Here is a 25533-nt window from a genome sequence, read left to right as displayed (position 1 = left end):
GTTACCTCATTGTTCTGAGGTCATTTATCCCAAGAAACACACACAGCTGGCGTATCAGCCAAAGCTGATGAAAAGCATCTCTGGTCACTGCCTCAACCTGGGACACCAGGGAGAGGTTTCGATCCAGAAGCACCCCCAGATTGCATGTCTGTTCTTTCTGGGGGAGCGTGACCCCATCCAGATCAAAATTGTCTCCCGAGTTCTGACCCTGCACAATAAGTACCTCTGTCTTATTTGGATTCAGTCTCAGTTTGTTATCCCTCATCCAGCCCATCACCTCCTCCAAGCAGGCATTTAGGGAGGTTATGCTTTCTCCTGATGATGTTGAGATGGAGAATTAGATTTGTTTGTCATCAGCATACTGATAATACCCTGCAGCAAATCTCCTGATGATCTTTCCCAGAGGTTTCATGTAGATGTTAAAAATCATTGGAGACAATATGGAGCCCTGGGGGACACCATATGAAAGTTTAGATTTTGAAGAGCAACAGTCTCCAAGCAACACCATCTGGAATCTGCCCAAGAGGTAGTAGAGGAGCCATTGCAAAGCAATGCCTCCCACCCCCAACCCCCTCAGATGCTCCAGGAGGATACTAGGGTTGATAGTGTTGAAAGCCGCCGAGAGATCCAAGAGGACCAACAGAGTCACACTGTCAATTCCTAATTGGAGATCATCCATCAGGCCAACCAAGGCAGTCTCCACCTGATAGCCTGCCTGAAAGCCAGTTCAAAATGGGTCTAGATCAGGGATTCTCAACGTTGGGCCTCCAGATGTTATTGGACTTCAACTCCCATAATCCCCAACAGAAGGCCATTAGAGCTGGGGATTATGGGAGTTGAAGTCCAATAACATCTGGGGACCCACATGTTGAGAAACCCTGGTCTAGATAATCAGTTTCCTCCAAGACTGCCTGGAGCTGGGAGGCCACCACCCTCTCAATTACCTTGCCCAGCCATGGAAGACTGGAGACAGGTAATGATGTTCATGAACTGGGGTTTGAGCACTGGTTCGGCACCAAACTGGTTCAGATGAGGTCCGAACCAGTTTGGTGCTGCAGGGAGGGGAATGGCGAGCAGGAGCTTTAAGAAAGAGGAGTTTCTTTTAACAGAGGATTAGCAGGCAGAGTGTGGAACAGAAAGGATTAAGATACACATGACCACTGAGAAGGAGCAACAGGAAAGCACCCAAGGTTAATTTACCTGATTGCAGTACATTGACCACCTCAAGGTGGTAAAGTGGTGAGAGCAACGCTGCTTGGAATCCCAAGGAAGGGGAAGCAGGAAGAGAGGACAGAAGAGACAGTTAAACAACATTCATAGAGAACAGTGAGTGCATGTGCACACATGTGGGCACACATGCTCTGTAGGTTCTTGTGCCAAAGAGAGAAACTGTGAAGGACACCCTCAAATCCTTTCTGCATCAGGGATTGAACAAACTGGGGGCTCCACAAAGCCACTTACCAGGTTGCCAGTGGTAACCTCACCTTTCTTGAGATCTCTACAGGCCCATTCACATGTTTTGTTCAACACTCCTACGAGTGTATAGTGTACACAGTACAGATCTGTACACAGGTACAGTTATTCACATGTTATGTCAAACGCAGGTACAGAAGTATACTTCCTATCTGAACCATGCATTTGATGGGCCAGTATCCAGGTTCACTTTTAAAATGAACACAGGTACAGTCATTCACACAAGCACCTGTAAAAGTGTACAGACCTCTGTACACTCGTACAGCATAATGTCTGAATAGGGCTCCTGATTTGCAGTGAACTTGCAAAAGGGAAGCTAGTCAGTCTCTCACTTTGCAGAAGTTACACAAGAGCCTCAGGGGAGGGACTGTGGGTGCCAGAGAACTGGGGGGGAGGGGGGCAGGGGGCAGGGATTGGGTTTTGTTTCGCTCTGACCAGAGGTTTTGCAGAAGGCAGAAGCAGTGCGAGTCTCTTCTCTTGCTTCTACAAAGCCCAGCTAAACCTCCCCGCCGACTTCCTCTAACATCCACAGAGGACCCAGAGGAGGAAAGGGGTCTGGGCAACCACAAAGTATGGATGGCACATTGAATATTTTTATCTGACACTTTTGGAAGAAGGCATCTCTGAAACAGATTCCAATGGAATCATAATGAACAAATCAAAATGCATTTTACGATGATTAGCCGTGAGAGTTAAATAGAGTCTCCATGTTCTGCAGCAGTAGACCCGAGTACCAGATGCATGAGGGAAACAACAGGGGAGGGCTACTGCTTTCATGCTTTCCAGGAGTCCATACATGCACTTGTCTGCTCACCACTGGCAAGTGCATTTTTTAATTCTGCCGAGATCCCCTTCCCTTCTCCTGCTAGGAAGTATATGTCACACAAAGAGTAGCAAGGAAGTCTGTATAAGCTGGAGACTCGAACTTAGGTGGCAGTCAGGAATGACACCCTGCACGTTTATAGGCCATCTAGTCAAAAGAATAGCACCTGCCCATTGGCTTAAGACCCTGGAAAAGCAAGCAAGGGAGAATGGAGCCCAAATCAACAGCTTTGCAGCAATGGATGAAGCGCTCGGGTAGACCACTCACATCTTTACCCTTGACCTGGCCCTGTTCTCATGAGGTAACCTAACCAGTCTTTGCTCAGCCACTCCTCCTGCAGGAAGATCTATCCAGCCTCTTAGCAACATTTTGGAGAGGGAACAGTAGAGGCTGGGTAGCTGCTTGCCTGACTTACCTAGAGGCTATTCTGGTGAAATACTCGTAGGCATTGTCATATGTTGGCTGCAGGGACTTCAGCATCTCACAGAACTCCTTGTCATACTTTTCGTTGATGTCGTCGCCAATGATGGCCAGGCGTCTGCCCACTTGGTTGCTGGTGCTGCCAAGAGACAATCGAAAGCATTAGGGATGGGTGTGGAGGCAGACAGGCAGGTGATCTAATCTTGGAGAGGAATGGGCTCAAAGTCTGTGGCACACTACCTGCCCGGCTCTGGCTGGATCTCAATCATTTCAGGATCCACTGGCATATCCACCCCATTCTGCTCCTGCTCCTGCCGGTACCGGTGGAAAGCATAACTCTGAAACACCTCCTCTGTCTGCTGAGCCACCTGGTCTTCTGCAGAAGAGACAGCAAGAGAAAGTGTCAGAAAGACAAGCAGGCAGCTCCACCTAGAGAACACAGTTAGTGCTCGTGAAGTTACAGATTGATCCAATCTTGGTGGATATTAAGGTTTCAGCTTGAGACATCAAGGCGCATTCAAACTATTGGGAGGCAAACCCTAAACCATAGGCAGCTGTGCTCTTTTGGAAAGTTCTTTTTAGATAGGACAAGACCTGGCAAATTCACCACTTTCACAGAAAGACAGGGAGCTGAACTATAGAGGGTGGAAATGCAATTAGCACATCTGAGGGTTCCAGGTCACTCAACCCAGAACTGAGACTGGATCAGTCGTTCTGCCTCCTTTAAGACAGGAGTGGGCAGACTTAAGGCTTCCAAAAGCTACCTTTTCTTTCTCCCTCTTTTTTAGCAGAGCCCTCTCTTACTCGGAAGGTGTTGGCAGATATGGTCAATATGTAAAAACAGACTCATCAACAGTCAACAGTACCCAAGAATGCATTCTCCATTTTCAAAGACAGTATATCCCTATTCACACATTATGTTTAAAACTCATGCAAGTGTACAGTATACACAGATCTGTACATAGGTACAGTTATTCACATGCTATGCTGAACAGAGGTACAGCAGTACGCTTCCTATCTGTACCCTGCATTTGAGGGGCCTGTGCCCAGGTTCACTCTGAAAGTGAATGAAGGTGCAAATGTTCACACAAACACATTCACCTGTGTATAGACATCTGTACAACATAATATCTGAATAGGCTGATCATTATGTATTTATTATATTTATATACTGCTCAACTGTTATATACTGTTATATACTGACAGTGCCCTCAAAGTGGCTTACAAAAAGAAATCTTATCTCTCTGCCATCCAGATGGTGGGGATTAGCAACATAGGATGAACATTTCCACTATGCCCTCTTTCTGAGACATATGGTTGGCCATGACAGAATGGACCGACTGCTTGATATGGTATTTCAGCTCTTTAGGTTCCTGCAGCTGTAGATGAATGCCTTATTCCACACATTACAATGAATAAGAGATACATTTAGCTTTGCTGTTGCACCAGGGGAAGCTAGAAAAGTGACTAAGAGAAATGTCATGGTGTGGAAGTTATGGCAAGGTGTATAGGGTAGGCGATGGCCAGCAATTCAACATAGTAAACACAAGAGGGCAGTGTAAAACAAAAATGATGCCCAAAACGTACAGAAGAGAACTGAAAATTCAAAGATACCAATACATTCTGCGACCCCAATGAACTACTCAGAGACATCAGTGTTCTAATAAGAGACCTACAGTCAACCCTCCTTACCAGGATGATTTCCCCGACACCCTACACCAGAATATTTTGGAAGTCAAAATTGGTGTCTGTTTGGGGAGCTGATTTTATCTTCTTCCACCTTAAATATTGGTAAAAAAGAAAAGAAGTTTCATTAAAATGGGAATGTTGCCGCAGAGGGCATTTTTGTTTTTGCTTCTTCCTTCTGGCTTCCCATCAAAAACAAAAATCCATCCAAGAATACTACTGAGTTTGACTTAGACTTGACTTTTGAAAAATCCCAATTTTGGGGGTCTCTTTAGCAAATCTGCAGCCAAATTTATTCTCATCTCTCTTCAGTTCTGTTAAACTGGGCTGTTCTGCAGCAAACACGACTCAGCTCAACACAGCTGAATATTCTGCGATTCATCCCTGGTAGAGTTCCACTTTGGTTTTGTTAAAGTTAAGGAGATGGGCAACACAGGTGGTGTGGCATTTTGGTAATCGGCTCCAGGTGCAAGGGAGAGGGAAGATACTAACTCACTGCATTCTGACACTCCACTAAGTAGTGCCAGGGTACACCTCGAAATCAAGGCAGCCATAGGGGCTTAGAGAAACATATGCTTCCTCCAGCCTGGTGCCAGAATATCTGTTGGCTGTGAGGAAAAGGCAAACGGCATCCCTAGTTTAGCTCATAATGGTATAACATGTTTCCTCAGTCTTGTTCCAAATTCTAGTTTGTGTAACTAAGGAGGCATTATGGGAGGTTTTTAAATCCAGCATGTTGAAGCCTCCCTTCTATAATGGTAGCTACATCTTTTAAAGAACTATTTGAGAGTTTGCTTGCAACCCTGGAAAAGGTGTATTTTAAAAAAATGTTTAAAATGTATTCTGGGGTGAGGTGGGGATATAGGAGGGATTCTTGTGCAGGGAACGCTTCTGGAAATTGTGCACTGATGCCTGATAATGTTGCTTTATTTTAATTTTGGGATTATATATTACAATCTAATTAACAATTTAAAAAGAAAAGGCAAAGGGGATAGGAGCAGCAAGTGCAGCTGCTGAGGCCTGAACAGCAGACTAAGAGAAACCAAAAGAGAGCCAAGAAATTCACTTAGAGCACATTTATGAAGGTCAGTAGGAATATTCCCACAACAGCTGCCTTACATGTCCTCTTTGTATCTCAGTCAAGCTGGGAACTCAAATTTCTGCCAAATACGCACAAAGGAGCAGAGAAGGAGAGGATGTGACTTGGATGAGAGAAGCAGCGGAGGGGGTGGTGGTGTCATAACTCTGCCCCCACCTGCTGCCTCTCCTCAGCACCCCCCCCAGCTGCTTTTCTCCCAGCAGCAGGCAAACCTGTGTCTGGGAAGCCTAACTGGAGAAAAGCAGCTGGGTGGAGAGAGTGAAGAAGAGGAAGGGCAGGCAGGGGAAGGAATAAGCACCTCCCCACCTGTTGCTTCTCTCTTCTAATATTGTGTATGTTTTTTAAGCTTTTATTTATTTTTATTTGTTTAATATATACACCTCCTGACTTTGAAGGCTCTAGGCAGTTCACAACCATCAATACAATAAAAACACAATAAAACAAACTATTAAAACAACAGGTTAAAACAATGTAAAACATTCAAAGATTACTGAAAGCCAGGCTAAAAAAATGTGTCTCAAGGGGCTTTTTAAAAAGGCTGACAAAGATGTTAGGCCACGGCTATCTACAGGGAGCGTATTTCACTTTTAATTAGATTTGTATTTTTATATTCCAATTTAATATTTTTATTGTGTAACTTTTACAGTATTATTGCTTTTAATGTTTTGTAAAGTGCCTTCGGATTGTTTTAATGAAAGATGGTATTACATTTAACGATAGATAAATAAATAAATAAAATAAAATAAAATAAAATAAAATAATTGTGCTTCCCCACTGCTGCTTTTTCTGAGTCCTGAGATCTCAGATCGGAGTCTGCCCCTAAGGTGTCCTTTGGCCTACATTCCTACACTGACCAGAACTCATAATCTAAAGATCAGGCATGTGTGTGCCAAGCATTCAGACAAGTCCTCTCAAGTGCAACGACAATAGGGCAAGGGTTTTGTGCTTTCCTCTGTTTCCCTTTCCCTCTTGAGGGCAGGTTGGACATGTGCATGAATGTACACACACCTTTAAAGGTCATTTAAGCATCATATTTGATTTCATTTCAGCTAGGAGGTTCAGCAGAGAAGCAGTATTATCCACCCTGTCTCATAATAACAGATTTTCCAAACCACTTAGTGTACCACCCAAACATTTTAAAATAAACAGAAGTTCTAAAATACAGGTAGAACTGCAGGATAGGTTTCATACACTAAACCGTATCCTGAGTGTACTGTGTGAACAAAGCCTCAAAGGCCACCTTCAGCTCGTGACAAAAGCAGCAAGCTTGTGCACTCCAACTTAGCAGGAAGCTTCACTTGCTTATTCAGAAGCATGCACCCAATCTTGTTGAAAGACTCGGGAAACAACCACCAGCGGTTTATGCAGACATTGCACTTTCTCTGTCACCCACTACATCATGTGTACATGGTCAACCTGATTAAACAAGAGCTATCTGGACTCAGAAAGATTACCGTTCCAAATCTGATCCCATATGAAGCCTGTGTTTGTGTACAGATCACCCTTCTAAATCTGGTCTGGATCCGGAGTGCAGTCCCTCGCTTGCCAATCACCCCCTTCCCTCTCCGCCTGCCCACCTGTCGGGCTGCACTTGCCTGCTTAAGAGGCACCTTTTAATGTGGTGATTCTCTTTATTTAGCAGGGGGAGAGTAACTGGCCTTATCCACCCCCAGCACAGTACCTCCAGTTTCTGTTGCTGGTGTCTATCTTATGTTTATTTTTAGATTGTGAGCCCTTTGGGGACAGGGTTCCATCCATCTTATTTATTTTTTATTTCTCTGTGTAAACCGCCCTGAGCCATTTTTGGAAGGGTGGTATAGAAATCTAATTAATTAATTAATTAATTAATTAATTAATTAATAATGGGGCTGTCTGTTTTCAATAGAGCTGTGCCAGCACAGCCTGGTGGCGACGCAGGGTCAGGAAAGTGGGGGAGCAGGAGAGGCGGCAAGGGCAGCAGCTTCTGGGCATTCGTGGGCACCTGTGGCACAGCTGTATTGCATGCCTTTCTGCAATTGTGGCCTTATTCTGAAATAAGAACCAGCACACCATGCTCCTGTGCCCTGACTCCGCCTCTCTTCCTGTCAGATCCAACAGGGCTGGCTGGAATCTCTGAACTGGAGCCGCATGTGCTTTCCTCCGTGCCGTCGCAGAGTTTATATCAGGCTCTGTGGGGTAGGTGAAGAATTAGGCCCAATGCAATTTCTTATTCTCCTCCCCACAGTCATAACATGTGGTCATTACAAGCTCTCTGGGCAGCTGCAAACAGCATTTACCATTTGGAGACTTAACCATGGCACATGTGGAACCACAAAGGAAGTCTGTAATACCCAGCTATGTGGTGCCAAGATTGTTTTCACCACCAATCTACAAGTGATCGGATATCCAGGAAAGGAGTGATGAGGCCAATATTTCCACACTGTGGCCAGAAGCTACACACAGTATACTTCCCAAACTGCTCTTGGTACATCTGTCTAAATTTCCAAGCAGTAAATGGTCAACAGCAGCCCTGTCCAATCAATCCATATCTACAGTGCAGTGTGAAGATGGGAAGTGCCGTAGAAACATTCAGTGTCGCTCACCTTTCATTGAAAGAATCCACCAATTCCCTCCCCTCCTCAATCCATTTCAGGGTCTTAACCCTTTTATGAGGTGGATCGACAGGCTGGAAGCTGTCCCAACATTCTGTAGTTATTAGGTTAGTTCAAAATAAACATCTGGATAACTGTCTGATCAGGGGGTTACAGGGCTCCTCGTGTGGAGCACTGGGATAGCCTGGGACTTTGACCAGGCTTATACTGAGGTAGAAGGGTGCAAATGTGCCCTTCTACCCCAGTCCCTGGTCGTATGAATGCTCAGGCTGCCTGCAGCCCGAGCATCCATAGAGCCAGGTGGCTAGAGCGCCTGGCAGCAGTAAAATCCTCCAGGGCACTGCACTCCTTGCCTGGTGCATTGTGGGATTTCTGGAGGCCGGGCTTCATTTCACTGGCCTCCAGATGGCTGCACTGCTTGCTACGGCATGGCTTGTGTGGGTGCATGAGCAGTGCAGCCACAGACAAAGCAAGGATTGTCTGGTGGTGGTGGGGAGGTAGGTGTGCTCCTGCCTTGCCCTCCCTGCCCTGGATTTCAGGGTTGTGTGAGCGACTTTCATGTTTCATGTAATTGAGAGGGTGATGGCCTCCCAGCTTCAGACAGTCTTGGAGGAAACTGATTATTTAGACCCATTTCAAACTGGCTTTCGGGCTGGCTATGCGGTGGAGACTGCCTTGGTCAGCCTGATGGATGATCTCCAATTGGGAATGGACAGAGGAAGTGTTACTCTGTTGGTCCTTTTGGACCTCTTGCTAGCTTTCGATACTATTGACCATAGTATCATTCTGTAGCGTCTGAGGGGGTTGGGAGTGAGAGGTGCTGCTCTGCAGTGGTTCCGTTTCTACCTCTCGGGTAGGTTCCAGATGGTGTCTCTTGGAGACTGTTGTTCTTCAAAATCTGAACTTTTGTATGGTGTCCCTCAGGGCTCCATATTGTCTCTGATGTTGTTTAACATCTACATGAAACCGCTGGGCGAGATCATCAAGAGAGTTGGTGCAGGGTGCTATCAGTATGCTGATGACACCCAAATCTACTTCTCCATATCAACATCATTGGGAGGGGGTATAACCTCCCTAAATGCCTGTCTGGAGGAGGTAATGGGATGGATGAGGGATAACAAACGGAGACTGAATCCAGATAAGATGAAGGTACTCATTGTGCAGGGTCAAAACTTTGGAGAGGAGATTGATCTGCCTGTTCTGGAAGGGATTACACTTCCCCAGAAGGAACAGGTACACAGTCTGGGGGTGCTTCTGGATCTGAGCCTCTCCATGGTCTCCCAGGTTGAGGTGGTGGCCAGAAGTGCCTTCTATCAGCTTTGGCTGATATGCCAGTTGTGTCCGTTCTTGAGATAAACTACCTCAGAACAGTGGTACATATGCTGGTAACCTCCAGACTGGATTACTGTAACTCTATGTGGGGCTGCCCTTGTGTGTAGTCCGGAAACTACAGCTGCTTCAGAATGCGGCAGCCAGGTTGGTCTCTGGGTCATCTCGGAGAGACCATGATACTCCTGTATTGAAAGATCTACACTGGCTGCAGATAAGTTTACGGGCAAAATACAAGGTGCTGTTTATAACCTATAAAGCTCTAAATGGGCTTGGGCCCTGGGTATTTAAGAGAACGTCTTCTTCGTTATGAACCCTACCACCCATTGAGATCATCAGGAGATGTCTGTCTGCGGTTGCCACCGACTCGTTTGGTGGCTACTCAGAACGGACTTTCTCTGCTGCTGCCCCAGAGCTTTGGAACGTATTCCCTGTTGAAATAAGAGCCTCCCCATCTCTGACAACTTTTAAAAAGTCTTTAAAGATGCACCTTTTTACACAGGCTTGTAATTAAATATTGTTTTAACAGTTTTAGCATCGTTTTAATGTTTTTAAAATTTAAATTGTAATGTTTTAACTTTTACTATGTCATTTTTTTTGTTTTAACTACTGTTTTAAGTTTTTTGTTGTCATTTACTTTAACTAATGTTTTAGCTTTTTGTTTGTTTGAGCTTTGGGCAGTATAGATGTGTGTTAAATAAATAACTAAATAACTAAAATGTTTAGACAATGATTTAGGACAGGGCTAGACAACTTTAGCTCTCTGGCTTTTGTTGAACTACAACTTCCATCATTCCCAGCCCCAATGTGGGTGGGGATAACAGGAGTTCCACCACACCTGTAGAACCAAAGTTGCCTACCTTGATTTAGGGTTGCTTTCATATGCTTCAGGCTTCTGTGCTCTCCCCCTCTCATTCATCCACAAGGGGATGAAATTAGCAACTTCAATTCCTGGTTTAAAACAAGCCAGGCAGGGGCGAAGCCACCGTTGGGCCAACGGGTTCAAAGAACCTGGGCCGTGACCAATCAGGCCGTGTCTTGCAGCCCCGACACACCCTCCGTGTCTGATGTCAGACGCGGAGGTGCTAGTTTAGCTCCCGAGTGGGGGCTGCATGGCCCCTTCAGGAGCTAAACTAAGGCTAGTGCGGCATTCGCTGCACCAGCCAGGAGCAGCTCTTTCCTGCTAAGGCAGGGAAGAGCTGCTCCTGGCTGTGCTGCGAATGCAGCGCCAGCCTAAGTAGCTCCTGAAGGGGCCGCGTGGCCCCTTCAGGAGTTAAAAGGCTGGCGCTGCATTCGCAGTGCAGCTAGGAGCGGCAGCCTTAGTTTAACCCACACAGGGGCTGCGCAGCCCCTTCGGGATTTAAACTCCAACTCCTGAATGGAGCCTCCAGGCCCCGTTTGGGAGCCAGACCACGCCCCCCACGTCTGACATCAGACGTGGGGGGCGTGGCTAGCCCCGCGTCTGACATCAGATGCAGGAGCAGCCACCGCAGCCGCACACAGGCCGCCGGCGGTCCCGCTATGCTCCTGAAGCCAGGAATTGTTGCTACATGTGCACCCAGCAAATCCTGGCTCATTCCAACTATGTGAAGGAGTGGGGCAAACACAAGGGCCCATTATAGGAAAGTCAAACCATTATTTAATCACCACATATTTAGCACTACATCTGAACATGGCCACAGTGTGTTCCCTATCATGTTCTCCATTATAGCAACCAGAGTTAAAGTGCTGAACTTGGACCAGAGGTTCAAATTCCCATTCAGTGATGAAGCCCACTGGGTGACTTTGGGACAGTCACTTATCTCTCAACCCAACCTATCTCACAGGGTTTTTGCGAGTGTGAAAACAACAATGTACACTGCTCTAAGCTCCTTGGAAGGAGAGAGCAGGCCGGTTCACACAATAATCAAAACCCCTTCAACCATGGTTGCTCAAAAGGAGGGTAGCCCAGCTTTTGTACCCGGCTCTTAACTAATTTAGGAGAGGAGAGCTCTCCTACCTTGCTTTCCTGGTCACGTGGATCCACTTACCTCTTGTACCCAGCCAGGACTTAGGACCTACCAGGCCTGGAAAGAATAGAGAGGTATGGCTACAGGGGCTGCCATCCATGGATGTGCTACTCTGCAAAGCACACTCTATGATCCTGGAGCTGCTTCAGCAGGGTTGGGTCCACCTCCTGCTCCTTCTAGTCAATGAGAACGCAGCTGCTGATGTCAAGAGGCTTTCCAGCCTACTGGCAGCACAAAGCATACTGGGAAGGCCTGCTAGGCAGTGTGGCCAGAACCTAAGGGGTATACTCGTGAGTCAAATGGGCCGTAACCCAAAATTTGGCTTTTAAAAAGCCAAATCTGGCAACAGAGCTTCCAGCACCTAATTTCAGCAATGCATGCCTCACGTGACTTACTCGTGTGTTTACTGATCCAAACAGAAGTTCTGATTGTGTGCTGCTATTGGGGTAAGAGCTCTCTAACCCTCCAGCCCACACCCAAATGGTCGTGTGAACAGGCTTTGCATATAAATGTAAAAATAAACCTTTAAAAATGCAAAACCACAAAGATCGCTAGAATGTTTACAAGAATAAAACCATATGGTTGATGGAGGCAAACCTTGGTGGAATCACCTTGCCAACAAGGCTCAGGAAATCCACTAGTCTACTAATCTGTAATGAGTGAAAAAAGTCCTGAAGAGTGATGTACCAACATAACTTGAAGAACCATCTGACAAGTAAAATATTTTGTCTGGCTGGTGAACTGAGCCAACATTTCTTGACTCCTGCTTGCCAGTGTAATATGCTGCAAGATACTGTCCTATCCAGTCTGATCCATGAGCAATGTTAATACTTGTCAAGTCAGAATCCTTTAAAAAAATATATATATATAAAAAACCTTTATGTCTAATTGTTCCCCTTTTAAAAAAAGTGAACTATAAGTACAATTTTAAAAAAAAAACTTCTGATCCTAGCGGTGGGGGTGGGGGAGAGTTTATTTAACATATTTTTACGCTGCCCAAAACTTGCTTGTCTGGGTGGTTTACAATTAAAATCATGTAAACATTAAAATCATTTTGAACCCAACATTAAAAGCATTAAAACTAATCTTTTAGAATCCTTCAGTCTTGTGTGATGTATCTGCTTGTACAAACTTAAGACTGCTTTTGAATGTCTTGGCATTGGCATGGTCTTAGCATTGTTGAGAAATCAAGCACCAACAAATATGTTTTGCAGCGGACCAAGGGAAAACACAGAAAATGAAACTACTGAGTCATATCAATGTGGAACTTGGAAAAGCAAATAAACATGAGTTCAGCAAGAAGGATTGTATAAACTCATCACTCTAGTTGTTGCAAATAACAAGTACAAAAAAAATTGCTTTTCAAATACTCACTAAAAGGAAACCAGTTCTAACACTCATGCCATTATTAATCATCATCATCATCCTGCATTCTGATCTTGTAGAACAAGCAGTATCCAGTACATGTTGGGAAATGGGCCCCTGAGAATTTGCTAGCCACCGAAGGTCAAAGTGTAGCCAGCTCTTGCACTTCCTGAATCTTTCTCCTGAAGTTGGCAGTTCTACTTTTAGGCTACTCACTGGCCTCACTCGCAGATATGTCATCCTCCAAAAGCAAGATTCCAGCCATGCCCTTTACTTCAACTGCACAAAGGAAAGGCCACAAAAAGCTCTTCTTGGCAGGGTGATCTTAGAGAAGAGTTGTTACTGACCAAACAGTGCAGGCATGTTGCTGCAAGAAGTGGTTTTACTCACCCTGCTCTGGTGAGCAATGCTAACCCTTAACAAGGACAAGACTCCTTTAAAGATAGACAGACAGACAGACATTTATGTTTTGAGAGATGCATCTGTACAAAGGCTGATAGCCATCAAATAATAAGATGTGACCCCAGACTGAAGCTTAGCTACTACAAGAACCCTGGTCACATGCTGAACACAAGTACAGTAGTCTGTGCACAGTATACAGATCTGTGTGTGCATACAGTTATTCAAACATTATGTTCAATACACACACGCAGCAGCAGCAGCAGCAACACACCTCCGATCTGGATCCTGCATTTGAGTTCACTGTTAAAATGAATGCACATACATCCATTCACACAGGAACATGGTACATGTCTATAGACACCTGTATGCATGTACAGCATAATATCTTAATAGGGCTAAGGTTAATCAGTGATGATGACTGGAGATGTTGTAAAAAGTCAAAGGGTACTCACAAAAGGTGAATGTCCTTAATTGGTCTCTGCAAGGAGAACTGGGGAAGGCAGCATAGCCCAGCTCAAGCAGGCTCTCTGCCCAAAATTTCCTCAAATCCCCCAAACTGCCTGCTTTGTTTCCTGGTGCACCTGCTTCAAACACCGGAAGGATAACATGGGACCTTGATTCTGCCTCTCCAGCAGAGTGTCTTGGACCTGGAGGTGCAGATCCCCTTGTAGATCTTAGGAAGCAATGTCAGTACAGGCAAACCTCATTATACATGGATTTGATATGCATGGACTTGCATATCCATGGTCGGGGAAAAAGACACCCAACCTTGGCATACGGGGGGGGGGGGGACCCCTTGGCCTTGTGTATCCGCAGGTCAGAGGTGGCTGGAAATGACCACAGAGGTCATTTCTGGCCATCGTTTTATTTATCAGAGCCACAAAATGGCTCCCTAAAAAAAAAAAACACCCAACCCAAAATTGCAATTTTCAGCCCATTTCTGGGCATTCGGAGGGGGGGAGCGTGACGCAATGGGAGTAACAGAACATGGTAAGAAGCTTCCCCCATGCCCCCCCCCAAATGTTTTTGGTCAGAAAGAGGCATTTCCCCCCCTCATTGTCCCAGCGACCAGGAACGTAACCCCCAATTCTCCATTCACTCAATGCCTCAATATTCCCGGTTTCCATATCCATGGTACAACCGTGGAATGGAACACCTGCTAATATCGAGGTCCTCCTGTATTCACCAACTGGGCAGGTAGCAGGGCAAGCAGGCTCTGGACACTGAGACAATATGCTGGAGCTCCCAGGATGGAAGGTGCAGGTTCTCTGAGAACTGGAGCAGAGGCTGACGAGACTAAACCAGGGTATTCAGGAGGGCTGGAGAATACTCAAGATGAACTGCTGTTACCAGCATAGCCCAAAGCTCAGGAAGCAGCTTTTATGTCTGGTGAGAGCCACACCCTTTCCTCCCTGGCTTTGAAATGGCTTGCTCATGAGGAGTCCTTCTGTTGCTTGTTACTCCTCCTCCTGAGGAGTCCCATCAGATGGCAAGTCCCTGGCAGCCAGGCACGCATTCTTCCCCTATTTTATATCTCCTCCCTAGCTCGGCAGCATCTTTGTGCTTGGGGACTCGGAGGTGAGTGCTTGAGGTGTCGGAAGGTTAGGGGTCATTCTTGTGGAGACCCTGGACTGGTGTATTACAACCTCCCCTCCTGGGGTGTCACAACCGGAGTCTCATAATCAAGGGTTACTCCTAGGTCCATGGAGATAGAAGGCTCTGATAAGTCTGGAATTTCTGGTGAGGCGAAGTAGGGGTGCAGGAGACACAGGATCCATAGGTGGGCTGAGATCCCTTGGAGTTTCCGAGGGCAGAGGCTCTGTAGGAACTTCTTGTCCTGAGGCTTGTGGGTTGAGTGGTAGAGGTTCCCTGGTTGGGCTGTCATCTTCTGAGGAACTACTTCTTCTGCCTGGGAGTCACTAGCAGTGTTCCCTGTAACAGGGACTCCCATATGTTGTTGACTACAGCTCCCAGAATCCCCAGCTGCAATGGCTTTTGCTTGGGGACTATGGGAGTTGTAGTCAACAACAATTGGGAAACTCTATTAGAGGGAACACTAGTCACTAGATTCAGGCCCCAGTTCTGGATGGATTCTGATACAGAAGTATTGCTAGTACTTCTGGGACCTGGGCCACAGCCCCCCTTGTGATAATCAAACTCAATCACACACACACACACACACACACGAATAATTACATATGTTTTTAAAAGTCTCTAATAGTACAACACAACAACTGAAGGTGGAAGCAGCAGAGAGCTAGGTAAGGCTAGGGGCTCTCTCCCCATATAATGTGCAGGCACCTTTACTTCTGCACTTTCTTTCTGGAAAAGGTCATGGAGGAGGGAGATGGTCATGGAGGAGGGAGATGGGGGCTCTGAGCAATTCAATGGGGGCCTGAGCCACATTGTCCACATCCCAATGATGCCCCTGCTCTCCATTGTTAAGGGAGGGTGTGCAGGGAGAGAGAACAGCCAGCTAGCAGCCTCCTTAATGCAAGCAGGGCAGTGGGGGACATCACTGCCTTTGCAGCCAGTGTTAAGGAGAGTGCTCTGAAGTCACTGGAGCCAGCTCCTGCTACCCCACCCTGGCACCCAAAACAAGCTCCCTGCACCCCGCTTGGAGATCCAAATGGGAGGGGAGAACTGAGCCTATGAGTGCTCTTTCAAACGTCATCCCACAAGGAGTTTCAATGTCTGAGCTGAGTGCGTGAGTGAGCCTGATTCAGGTCGGGCAACTTTCTGCTTGCCTATCCAATAGATGCAGTTGTACCATTAATGAAGGTTAATACACTGCCTACAGAAGGTTAGATATCTCCCAGCTCAATTCCACCACCCTACCCCCGCCTAAAAAGAGACAAAACCTACCAAAAATAAGTAGGAGATGTCGGTTTTGCTGCTAGGTCTGATTATGTATTTGGCATATTTATTTCTTTAATTAAAGTCCACTCATGCTTTGAGAAGGTTACAATTTTAAAACCATGTTGTCAGAAATAAGAAGCTAGTCCGTAAGTTCCATCCCTGCTCTATGGCGACAAATACATGAAACCCAGGCTGGAACTATGCAGGGTTATGCAGGTAGAAACAAACTCAATTTAACTCTTAGTCTTACTGTTATTATTTAAAATATGCATATACTGCTTTTCAACAAGAAGTCCTCAAAGTGGTTTACATGGCAGAAGAGAAGATGGCTTCCTCCCCAGAGGGTTGGCATTCTAAAAATAAATGGAAGGCAGACGTCAGCAACAGCCAGGGGGAGGGACACTGTGCTCGACTCAACCTAGACAGTTGCTCCCCATGCCGCCACCAAGTATAAGAGAGCCGTTGATTGAAAAAGGGCCTCTTGGCCCCTCATTTCCCGTGCCCCAATGACAACAACTGAGAAGCAAGATTGTCAGGCGAGAAGTAAAACTGACGTTATCAGGGGCAAGGTGTGAAAGATGATGACTCATGAACCCACTTCCATCCTGCAGTGTCACAGGCAGCTACATATCTGCCATTCATTTGCTGGTTGGGAGCCAGGACTTGTCTCAGATGACTTTCTAAATTCAGAGTGCGGGGGTGGGGTGGGGGGAGGGAGAGAAGCATGAGTAATGGCGCTCCTCTCACATGCTGCAAGGCAGAAGCAGATATACCACAGATCTTTTTAGCAAGTAAAACGGCAATTAAACGAACTCAGGACAATTCCTCAAGAGCTAGAGTATTTCTGCTCAACACTACCAATTAGCTCTTCCCTATCCCCATTACTTGCTACTCTTATCGAATTCTCTCCTCTCCCTTCAGCTTTGCCATGTCTTCTTGAGGAAAGTCTTCAAGGCAGGCTCTGTATCACTCCTACACACAGATCTTTTTAGCAAGTAAAACGGCAATTAAACGAACTCAGGACAATTCCTCAAGAGCTAGAGTATTTCTGCTCAACACTACCAATTAGCTCTTCCCTATCCCCATTACTTGCTACTCTTATCGAATTCTCTCCTCTCCCTTCAGCTTTGCCATGTCTTCTTGAGGAAAGTCTTCAAGGCAGGCTCTGTATCACTCCTACACACTGTGCCATGCACTGCCTATGACAACAATGGAGCTATCTTATCTTGTAAGAACATAAGAACAGCCCTGCTGGATCAGGCCCAAGGCCCATCTAGTCCAGAATCCAGTTTCACACAGTGTCCCACCAGATGCCACTGGGGAGCCCACAGGCAGGAGTTGAGGGCATGCCTTCCCTCCTGCTGTTACTCCCCGGCAACTGGTACTCAGAGGCATCCTGCCTTTGAAGCTGGAGGTGGCCTATAGCCCTCCGACTAATAGCCACTGATAGACCTCTCCTCCATGAAGTAATCTAAACCCCTCTTAAAGCCATTCAGGTTACTGGCTGTCACCACATCTTGTGGCAGAGAATTCCACAACTTGATTATGTGTTGTGTGAAAAAGTACCTCCGTTTGCTGGTCCTAAATTTCCTGGCAATCAATTTCATGGGATGACCCCTGGTTCTAGCGTTATGTGAGAGGAAGAAGAATTTCTCTCTATCCACTTTCTCAACACCTCTATCATGTCTCCCTGCAGTTGTCTTTTTTCTAAACTAAATAGCCTCAGGTGTTGTAGCCTAGCCTCATAAGAAAGGTGCTCTTGGTTGCCCTCTTCTGCACCTTTCCAGTTCTACAATGTCCTTTTTAGATGTGGTGACCAGAATTGTACACAGTACTCCAGGTGTGGCCGCATCATAGTTTTGTATAAGGGCATTATAATATTAGCAGTTTTATTTTCAGTCCCCTTCCTAATGATCCCTAGCATGGAATTGGCCTTTTTCACAGCTGCCGCACATTGAGTCGACAGTTTCAACGAGCTGTCCACTACAACCCCAAGATCCCTCTTCTGGTCAGTCACTGACAGCTCAGATCCCATCAACGTATACTTGAAGTTGGAATTTTTCATCCCAATGTACATCACTTCACACTTGCAAACATTGAACTGCATTTGATATTTTGTTGCCCACTCACCCAGTTTGGAGAGATCCTCACAATCGGTTTTGGATTTCACTACCTGAGTTTGGTATCGTCTGCAAATTTGGACATCTCGCTGCTTACCCCTACTTCTAGATCATTTATGAATAAATTAAAAAGCACCAGTCCCAGTACAGATCCCTGGGGGACCCCACTTCTTACTTCCCTCCATTGAGAAAACTCTCCATTTATCCCTACCCTCTGTTTCCTGTCTTTCAACCAGTTAGCAATCCACACATGTACTTGTCTCCTTATCCCATGACTGCTAAGTTTCCTCAGGAGTCTTTGATGAGGAACTTTGTTGAAAGCTTTTTGGAAGTCCAGGTATACTATGCTAACTGGATCACCTTGATCGACACATGTTTTGACACTCTCAAAGAACTTGAAAAGGTTTGTGAGGCAAGATTTACCTTTGTGGAAGCCATGCTGGTTCTCTCCCAGCAGGGCCTGTTCTTCTCTGTGCTTATAATTTTCATTCATTCATTCATTCATTCATTCATTCATTCATTCATTCATATGATTTCTATACCACCCTTCCAAAAATGGCTCAAGGCAGTTTACACAAAGAAATAGCAAACAAATAAGATGGAAATAAGAGCCCTGTCCCCAAAGGGCTCACAATCTAAAAAGGAACATGAGATACACACCAGCAACAGTCACTGGAGGTACTGTGCTGCGGGTGGATAGGGCCAGTTACTCTCCCACTGCTAAATAAAGAGAATCACCACATTAAAAGGTGCCTCTTTGCCAAGTTAGCAGGGATAATTTTATCCTTGAGGATGCTTTCCATCAATTTGCCTGGAACGGATGTTAAGCTAACCGGCCTGTAATTTCCCGGATCGCCCCTGGATTCCTTTTTGAAAATTGGTGTTACATTTGCTACTTTCCAGTCCTCCGGTAAAGAGCCTGATTGAAGGGATAAGTTATATATTTTAGCAAGGAAGTTGGCAATTTCACATTTGAGTTCTTTGAGGACTCTTGGATGGGTGCCATCTGGCCCTGGCGATTTTCTAGTTTTCAGTTTTTCCAGACAGTTTAGAACATCATCTCTTGTTGCTTCTATTGGACTCTGTTCTTTAGCCTCCATCCCCGAAAAGCCTCCTGAAGCTGCTGATCTTATCTATACCCAAGAATCATGTTTCTGTGCTATGCCTGCCTCTTCCTTGCATTAAAAGACTGTCGCTGTCCCTCCTCACTCATCTTCTCCAAGCTGCTTTCCTTCCACAAATGCATCAATAAAGAAGGTCAGCGGTTTTGGCAGCAGGGCTGGTGGGGGAAATGTGGCAGGGGAGGTAAGGGCACCCTCCCCACGGCTTAAAACAACCACCCCCACAACTCCCAGGAGTGCATGGAACTGGTTCCATGCACATCCCTACTTGCTACCACAAGACCAGCTCTCCGCCCGGACTGCTTTGTTTTTCACCTGACAGCCTTCCTCCACCATTCAACCCAAGCCTCTTCACTGGATTGCTCCTCATCTCCATCCATCCATTTATAATATGTCTATACTGCCCAAAGCATACTGCTGTAAACCGCCTTGGGATTGCTTTAATGAAAGGCAGTATATAAATTTAACAATAAATAAATAAATAAACAAAAAACTTGCACCTCTGGGCGGTTTACAATTAAAATCACTTAAAACATTAAACACATTTAAAACCCAATATTAAAAATTAAAACTATAAATCTAATTAATTTAGATTGGGATTTTTAATGAAAGGCGGTATATAAATTTAACAATAAAATAAATAAATTAAAGCTTGGGTAAATAAATGTGTCTTCAGTGCCTTTTAAAAAGCTGCCAGAGATGGGGAGGCTCTTATTTCAACAGGGAGTGAATTCCAAAGTCCAGGGGCTGCAATGAAGAAGGCCCGTTCCTGAGTAACCGTCAGACGAGTTGGCAGCAGCCACAGGCAAACCTCTCTAGATGATCTTAACAGGCAGTGGGGCTCATGGCAAAGAAGATTTCTCTTAAATACCCAGGGCCTAAGCAGTTTAGGGCATTATAGGTAATAACAAGTACCTTGTATTTTACCCGGAAATGTATTGGCAGCCAGTGTAGTTCCTTCAACACATGAGTATGGTCTCTCCTAGATGACCCAGAGACCAACCTGGCTGCCACATTCTGAACCAACTGCAGTTTCCGGACTATGTACAAAGGCAGCCCCACATAGAGCGCACTGCAGTAGTCCAGCCTAGAGGTTACCAGCATATGTACCACCGTACATATTCACCATACATATTCATTCATCTCAAGAAACGTTGTTTAACGGCTAAACTATGTTTAGCCATAGCAAAAATATTTGATTCAAAAATGGGGTAGTTAAAACAACATTTTAAAAAATCACAACACACTCAAAACCACAAAAATTTGGGTGTCTGAAAGCTGAGCCAGCTTCCAAGTGCAGCACAACATTAGCTAATCTCATTTCCATTCAGTGCAAAAAGTGGGCAGGAATAAATGGGTATGAAGTTCAGGCAAAACGTTCCATTCATATCATTTGAGCTTAAGGCAGGTCTACACTTTAACACTCATCACTGCAGCACATTCTTGGCAGCAGCTGATGCTAACTGCCCTCAAGACTGGACCAATCCACATAGTAAGTTGGTCACAAAATCTACAGTATCGATGTGGAGCAATCACTTTGCAGGGGAGGTCTACGGCATGTCCATATTGCAATGTTTGAACTGGTCCTAAGAAACAGTCACAGGGCTGCTTTTCAGTGATATTGTATCCCTTTGTGTGTTACCCAAATGACCTCTTCAAAGATGTAGCTGCATGCATGTAGAGGCAGAATCTACTTTCATACACAGAGGGAAACATACAATTTTTAAAAAAATGTTATTGTTTTTAATTTATATCCCACTCTTCCTCCAAGGAGCCCAGAATGGTATACATGGCTTATGTTTATCCTCACAACAACCCTGTGAGGTAGGTTAGGCTGAGAGATATGTGACTGGCCCAGAGTCACCCAGTGAGTTTCATGGTGGAATGGGGCTCTGAACTCAGGACTCCTCAGTCCTAGTACAACACTCTAACCATTACACTGGAATGCCTGAAGCATCCTTTACCATTTTGTTGTTGTTTTTGCACTGTACAATGACTTTCCCCGGTATCCTTTCTAGAATTAGGACTTGTTTAGAAATGCAGCTCTTTGACACATTTTTCATTGAACCAACAGGAGTGGTGCTGTTTCCTCTCATAGTGATCTAAATGAATGGTAACTGTTTATTAATTATTATTATTATTATTATTATTTTACATTTATATCCTGCTCTTCCTCCAAGGAGCCCTGAGCGGTATACTACATACTTGAGTTTCTCCTCACAACAATCGTGTGAAGTAGGTTAGGCTGAGAGAGAAATGACTGGCCCAGAGTCACCCAGCTAGTTTCATGGCTGAATGGGGATTTGAACTTGGGTCTCCCCGGTCCTAGTCCAGCACTCTAATCACTCATCCGTGTCTGCTGGTGAGTTAGAGTACTGAACAATAACACATTTTATACACACAGGAAACCACCATTAGATCACATGTCCTGAAAAACACCAAGAAGTACAAGGTGAAGCAAGAGATCACAGCCTCAAAGCAGTAAGGAAATCAATATGCTTTGGACTTCCTTTGGTAGGTGGAATGCTGCAGGGTTCACAATAAACAAGGCAGCAGAATCAGCTCACTGATGTATAAAGAGGATTGGACAAAACATGAAACATTCGAGCCAAACTAGTTTGCTTTGCTAGTGAAATCTGAAAAACAGAAAATGACTAAATCTTCACAATCACATTAACATTTCCTATTTTATTTCCCAATTTTTAATTTATTTAAAAATGGAAGGCACAATCCACCAGGAAGCTCTTCTCCATGAGTTCCAATGTACTGAATGGGAGCAAGGCAAGAGCAGAGCTGTAATGCCCTGAAAAAATGCTTGCCTGTTAGGCTAAAAATAGGTAGGATAGAAGTGTATAGCTTCTAATACAGTGTTTAAAAATTAGAACCAGTCAGTATATATTATACAAACATCTAAAGGTTACTGGAGAGTAATAGTTTAATAATGCTTACAATTATGCAACATGTCACCCTTAGTCTAGTCCCCCAAAAGACAATTATTATTTACATTTTTTATCCCACTCTTCCTCCAAGGAGCCCAGAGCGGTGTACTACATACTTAAGTTTCTCCTGACAACAACCCTGTGAAGTAGGTTAGGCTGAGAGAGAAGTGACTGGCCTAGAGTCACCCAGCTAGTTTTCATGGCTGAATGGGGATTTGAACTCAGATATAATTTATATACCGCTTTTCAACAGAAGTTTCCAAAGCAGTTTACATAGAGAAATAACAAATAAATGTTGTACGTGTATACAGATATGTGTACATATGTATTTTGTCTGAATGACTTTACATGTGTTCATACAACTCCCATAATCACTGGCTATTCATCACTGTGGCTGGGGATAATGGGAGTTGTAGTCCAAAAACAGCTGGGGGGCCAAAGTTGAGCAGGCCTGATCTACACTGTAGACAGATTGTACATGCATTAAACATAATGTGTGGACTGGTTCAAATGTTACCGGCCCCAGCACATGGAGGAGGAGGAGGAATACCAAAAGCATACCTAATGGGACATCCCAACACTCTCCTGACGAATTCCTTGATCGAGTGTGGGGGCTGTTCATCTGAATGGCTCCTAAAAATGCGCTCCAAATACTTGTTGAAACAAGTTTTTGGAGCATATGTTTAAGAGCATATGGACAAAGAGCCCCCACACATGATCAAAGGACGTGCTGGGAGAGTGTCGCAACAGGTGTGCTCCCAGAAAGATCCCTCCTCCTCTTTGTGTGCTAGAGCCAGCATTGTTTGAACTGGCCCTCTGAATAGGGCTACAGAGTGTCCAGCAATCTAACATGGGTGTTTAAGAGAACGTCTTCTTCGTCATGAACCCCACTGCCCATTGAGATCATCAGGACGGGCCTTCTCTGCTGCGGCTCCAAAGTTTTGGAATGTGCTCCCTGCTGAAATAAGAGCCTCCCCATCTCTGACAATTTTAAAAAAATCTTTAAAGATGCATCTGTTCACCCAGGCTTTTAATCACCCATGGGCTGCTCTTGTGGAGAGGTGTCACAAGATAGCAGCTTTCTTCCACTGGGGTGAAAAGGGTAGGCGGATGCTCAAGGAGACGCAGCTTGAGCATCACCTACCCTGAACACCTGATCCCTCAGGATGTTCCAACCCAGCGGAACTCCAGCTTTCTCTTGCCCCAGTGCCTGCTGGAGCAAAAGGCTGCCATTCACACCCTGGCAAGGTGGTGTGTCTTGGAAGTGTGTGGCCTATCCAACCAGGAATGGGCGCTCCTTTCCGAAGTTGTCTTGGCTCTCGAGCCATTCTTTGTTACCACGAACAGCTTGTGTGCTGAGATAGCAGTGCTGAGCCAGGCTTTGCCCACTGCTCTTTTTGAGAAGACGGGTGAGATCAAGACCTCTCTGACCACTGGGGAAGCAATTGCCTTGGCAGGTCGGCTGAGGACTGGAGTGTTGGATTGGCTCAGCAACCTCTTGGGGGCACCAGCAGCACATGTTTTGTCCTGCCTATGTGACCCAAGGATGAAGGGCAAAGTAGTCAACCCTGACCAGCGACCCAGGTGGAAGGACCTTCTGGTTGCAGAGGATAGGCAAGCAGAGGAGAGGAGGCTGGGGCGCAACCAGGAGGAGGGTGCAAGTGCACAGTCCACCCCTAGCAGCAGCATCACCACCATTTCCCGGTTCAGCACCGTGGTGTCTCTGGCAGGGCCAAATGAGCTGGCGGTTCTGCCTCTAAGTTCCACCTGCTGGTTCACAGAGAGGTTCCTTGGCACCTTGCCAGGGGTGCAGGAGAAGCCCACTGAGCCCTGCAGTGGTGCTGAGCAGTGTATACTGCAGTACCTGTAGGAGCCAGTGGCAGGCTGGGAGACGGAGTTAATCTAGTTTTGGGCAACACAAAGTCTGGCCGGACTTGGCAGCAGTTGCTGGATGGTTCCTCTCATGTCTGCCAACCAGCGTCCAAAGTGAGAGGGTATTCTCCATAGCCAGGGGCATGGTGACACCCCATTGCTCTCATTTAGATGCTGAAATGGTAGAGTGGGTCTTCCTGAAGGCCAACCTCCCCCTGCTAGGCTATCCAGAGCTGGCCATGGAGGGTGGTGACTCATGGTCACCCCCAGCCACTGCAACACCACTGGCAGCTCGCCCCACCCTGGCCAAACCCAAACCCAGATGTGTCACAGTCTGCCCATGAGTGCTGGCGACACACACAGACATGCACAAATGCCATGGCCAATGATGAGATGATGGACTGGTGCCCTGACTCATTTGTCAGGCTGTCAGCTGGGACCTGGCACCAATCTGAGGCCATGGTATTATCTAGACACAGACAGGCAGGCAGGCAGTGATGTATGCTGGCTGGAGAAGAAGAGAAGAAAGAAGAGTTCTTCTCAAGATAAGAGTCTAGAAGCTTTGTTTCTTCTTGTCCACCAGGCAATGACGGCTCTGTCCTCCTGTCTCTCTGTGGCAGGCAGTCAGGATGGATGGATGGAAGGAAGGACTGATTTGTGATTTTCAATACGCTTGCTGTGCTACTGCTGTTAACTATCTGGTTTTGCTGGATCTCAGACTGACAAAGGCAGAACTTAGGGCTGAACTGTGGGGTTTTTTTGTTTGTGAGATAAGTGTTGTTGTGGCAAGAAATGGACAGTGGCAGCTCAGCTCTGTGTGTCTATGTGTAAGATTTCTTGATGACTGTAGTGATGAGCTCCATATCTGGCCTTGAGACTAATTTGTGCTTCACTCACTGCTCTGGTGATCTGCTCTGCAATCTGTATTGCAAGATGTCTCAGTCAAAATGTGACTGAAGACATTCTCGTTGAGTTTGTGACTATGCTTGCTGGTTGCTAAGGGTGCTGCTGTGGCAGCTGTTGCAATGCTAGAAAGTAAGGAGGCATAATTGTGTGTGAGAGAGCAACTTGTGCCAGTGATATTACTGTAGCGCAGGCACTGTAGCTGGCAGTAGATTCTGGATCAGTGGTTCTTTTTTGGCCATTTTTGGACTATGTGTTTGGCAAATGTTTTGTTCTGTGTTGGGAGGGACTGTGTGCTTCTGTTCTGAAGTGCTTTTCAAGGTAGGATTGCAAAATTTGTGCACTCTGCTTGTTTTGGTCATCAGGAACTATGGAGAACTCAAAACATCTCATTGTTCCCCATGGGTAGGTCCTAGGGACACCAAAGTGGGTTGGGTGGTATGGATATAGTAATGGGCAAGTGGGTGATTTTTAGAAAATGCTTAACCTTATCCTAACCTATAGGATTCCATGGGTATTTGG

The 25533-nt window shown here is 45.7% G+C and overlaps 1 protein-coding gene across 3 annotated transcripts in view; it reads right to left on the bottom strand.

The window, feature by feature from the left end:
- The window catches only part of BAK1 (BCL2 antagonist/killer 1), an 80098-nt gene that overhangs the window by 9235 nt on the left and 45330 nt on the right, over positions 1-25533 (bottom strand). For all 3 annotated transcript variants that reach the window (XM_053249914.1, XM_053249913.1, XM_053249915.1), the window contains exons 4-5: positions 2957-3092; positions 2712-2855 (exon numbers count right to left, since the gene is read on the bottom strand). In XM_053249914.1, coding sequence (XP_053105889.1) covers positions 2712-2855; positions 2957-3092 — 280 coding nt within the window. The remainder of the gene's footprint in view (positions 1-2711; positions 2856-2956; positions 3093-25533) is intronic.

This window comes from Hemicordylus capensis, chromosome 4, assembly GCF_027244095.1.
Source record: "Hemicordylus capensis ecotype Gifberg chromosome 4, rHemCap1.1.pri, whole genome shotgun sequence".
In the NCBI taxonomy this organism is placed as follows: Eukaryota; Metazoa; Chordata; class Lepidosauria; order Squamata; family Cordylidae; genus Hemicordylus; species Hemicordylus capensis.
Note: the sequence above shows the minus strand (reverse complement) of the source record. Positions and strands in the feature narration are given on the sequence as shown.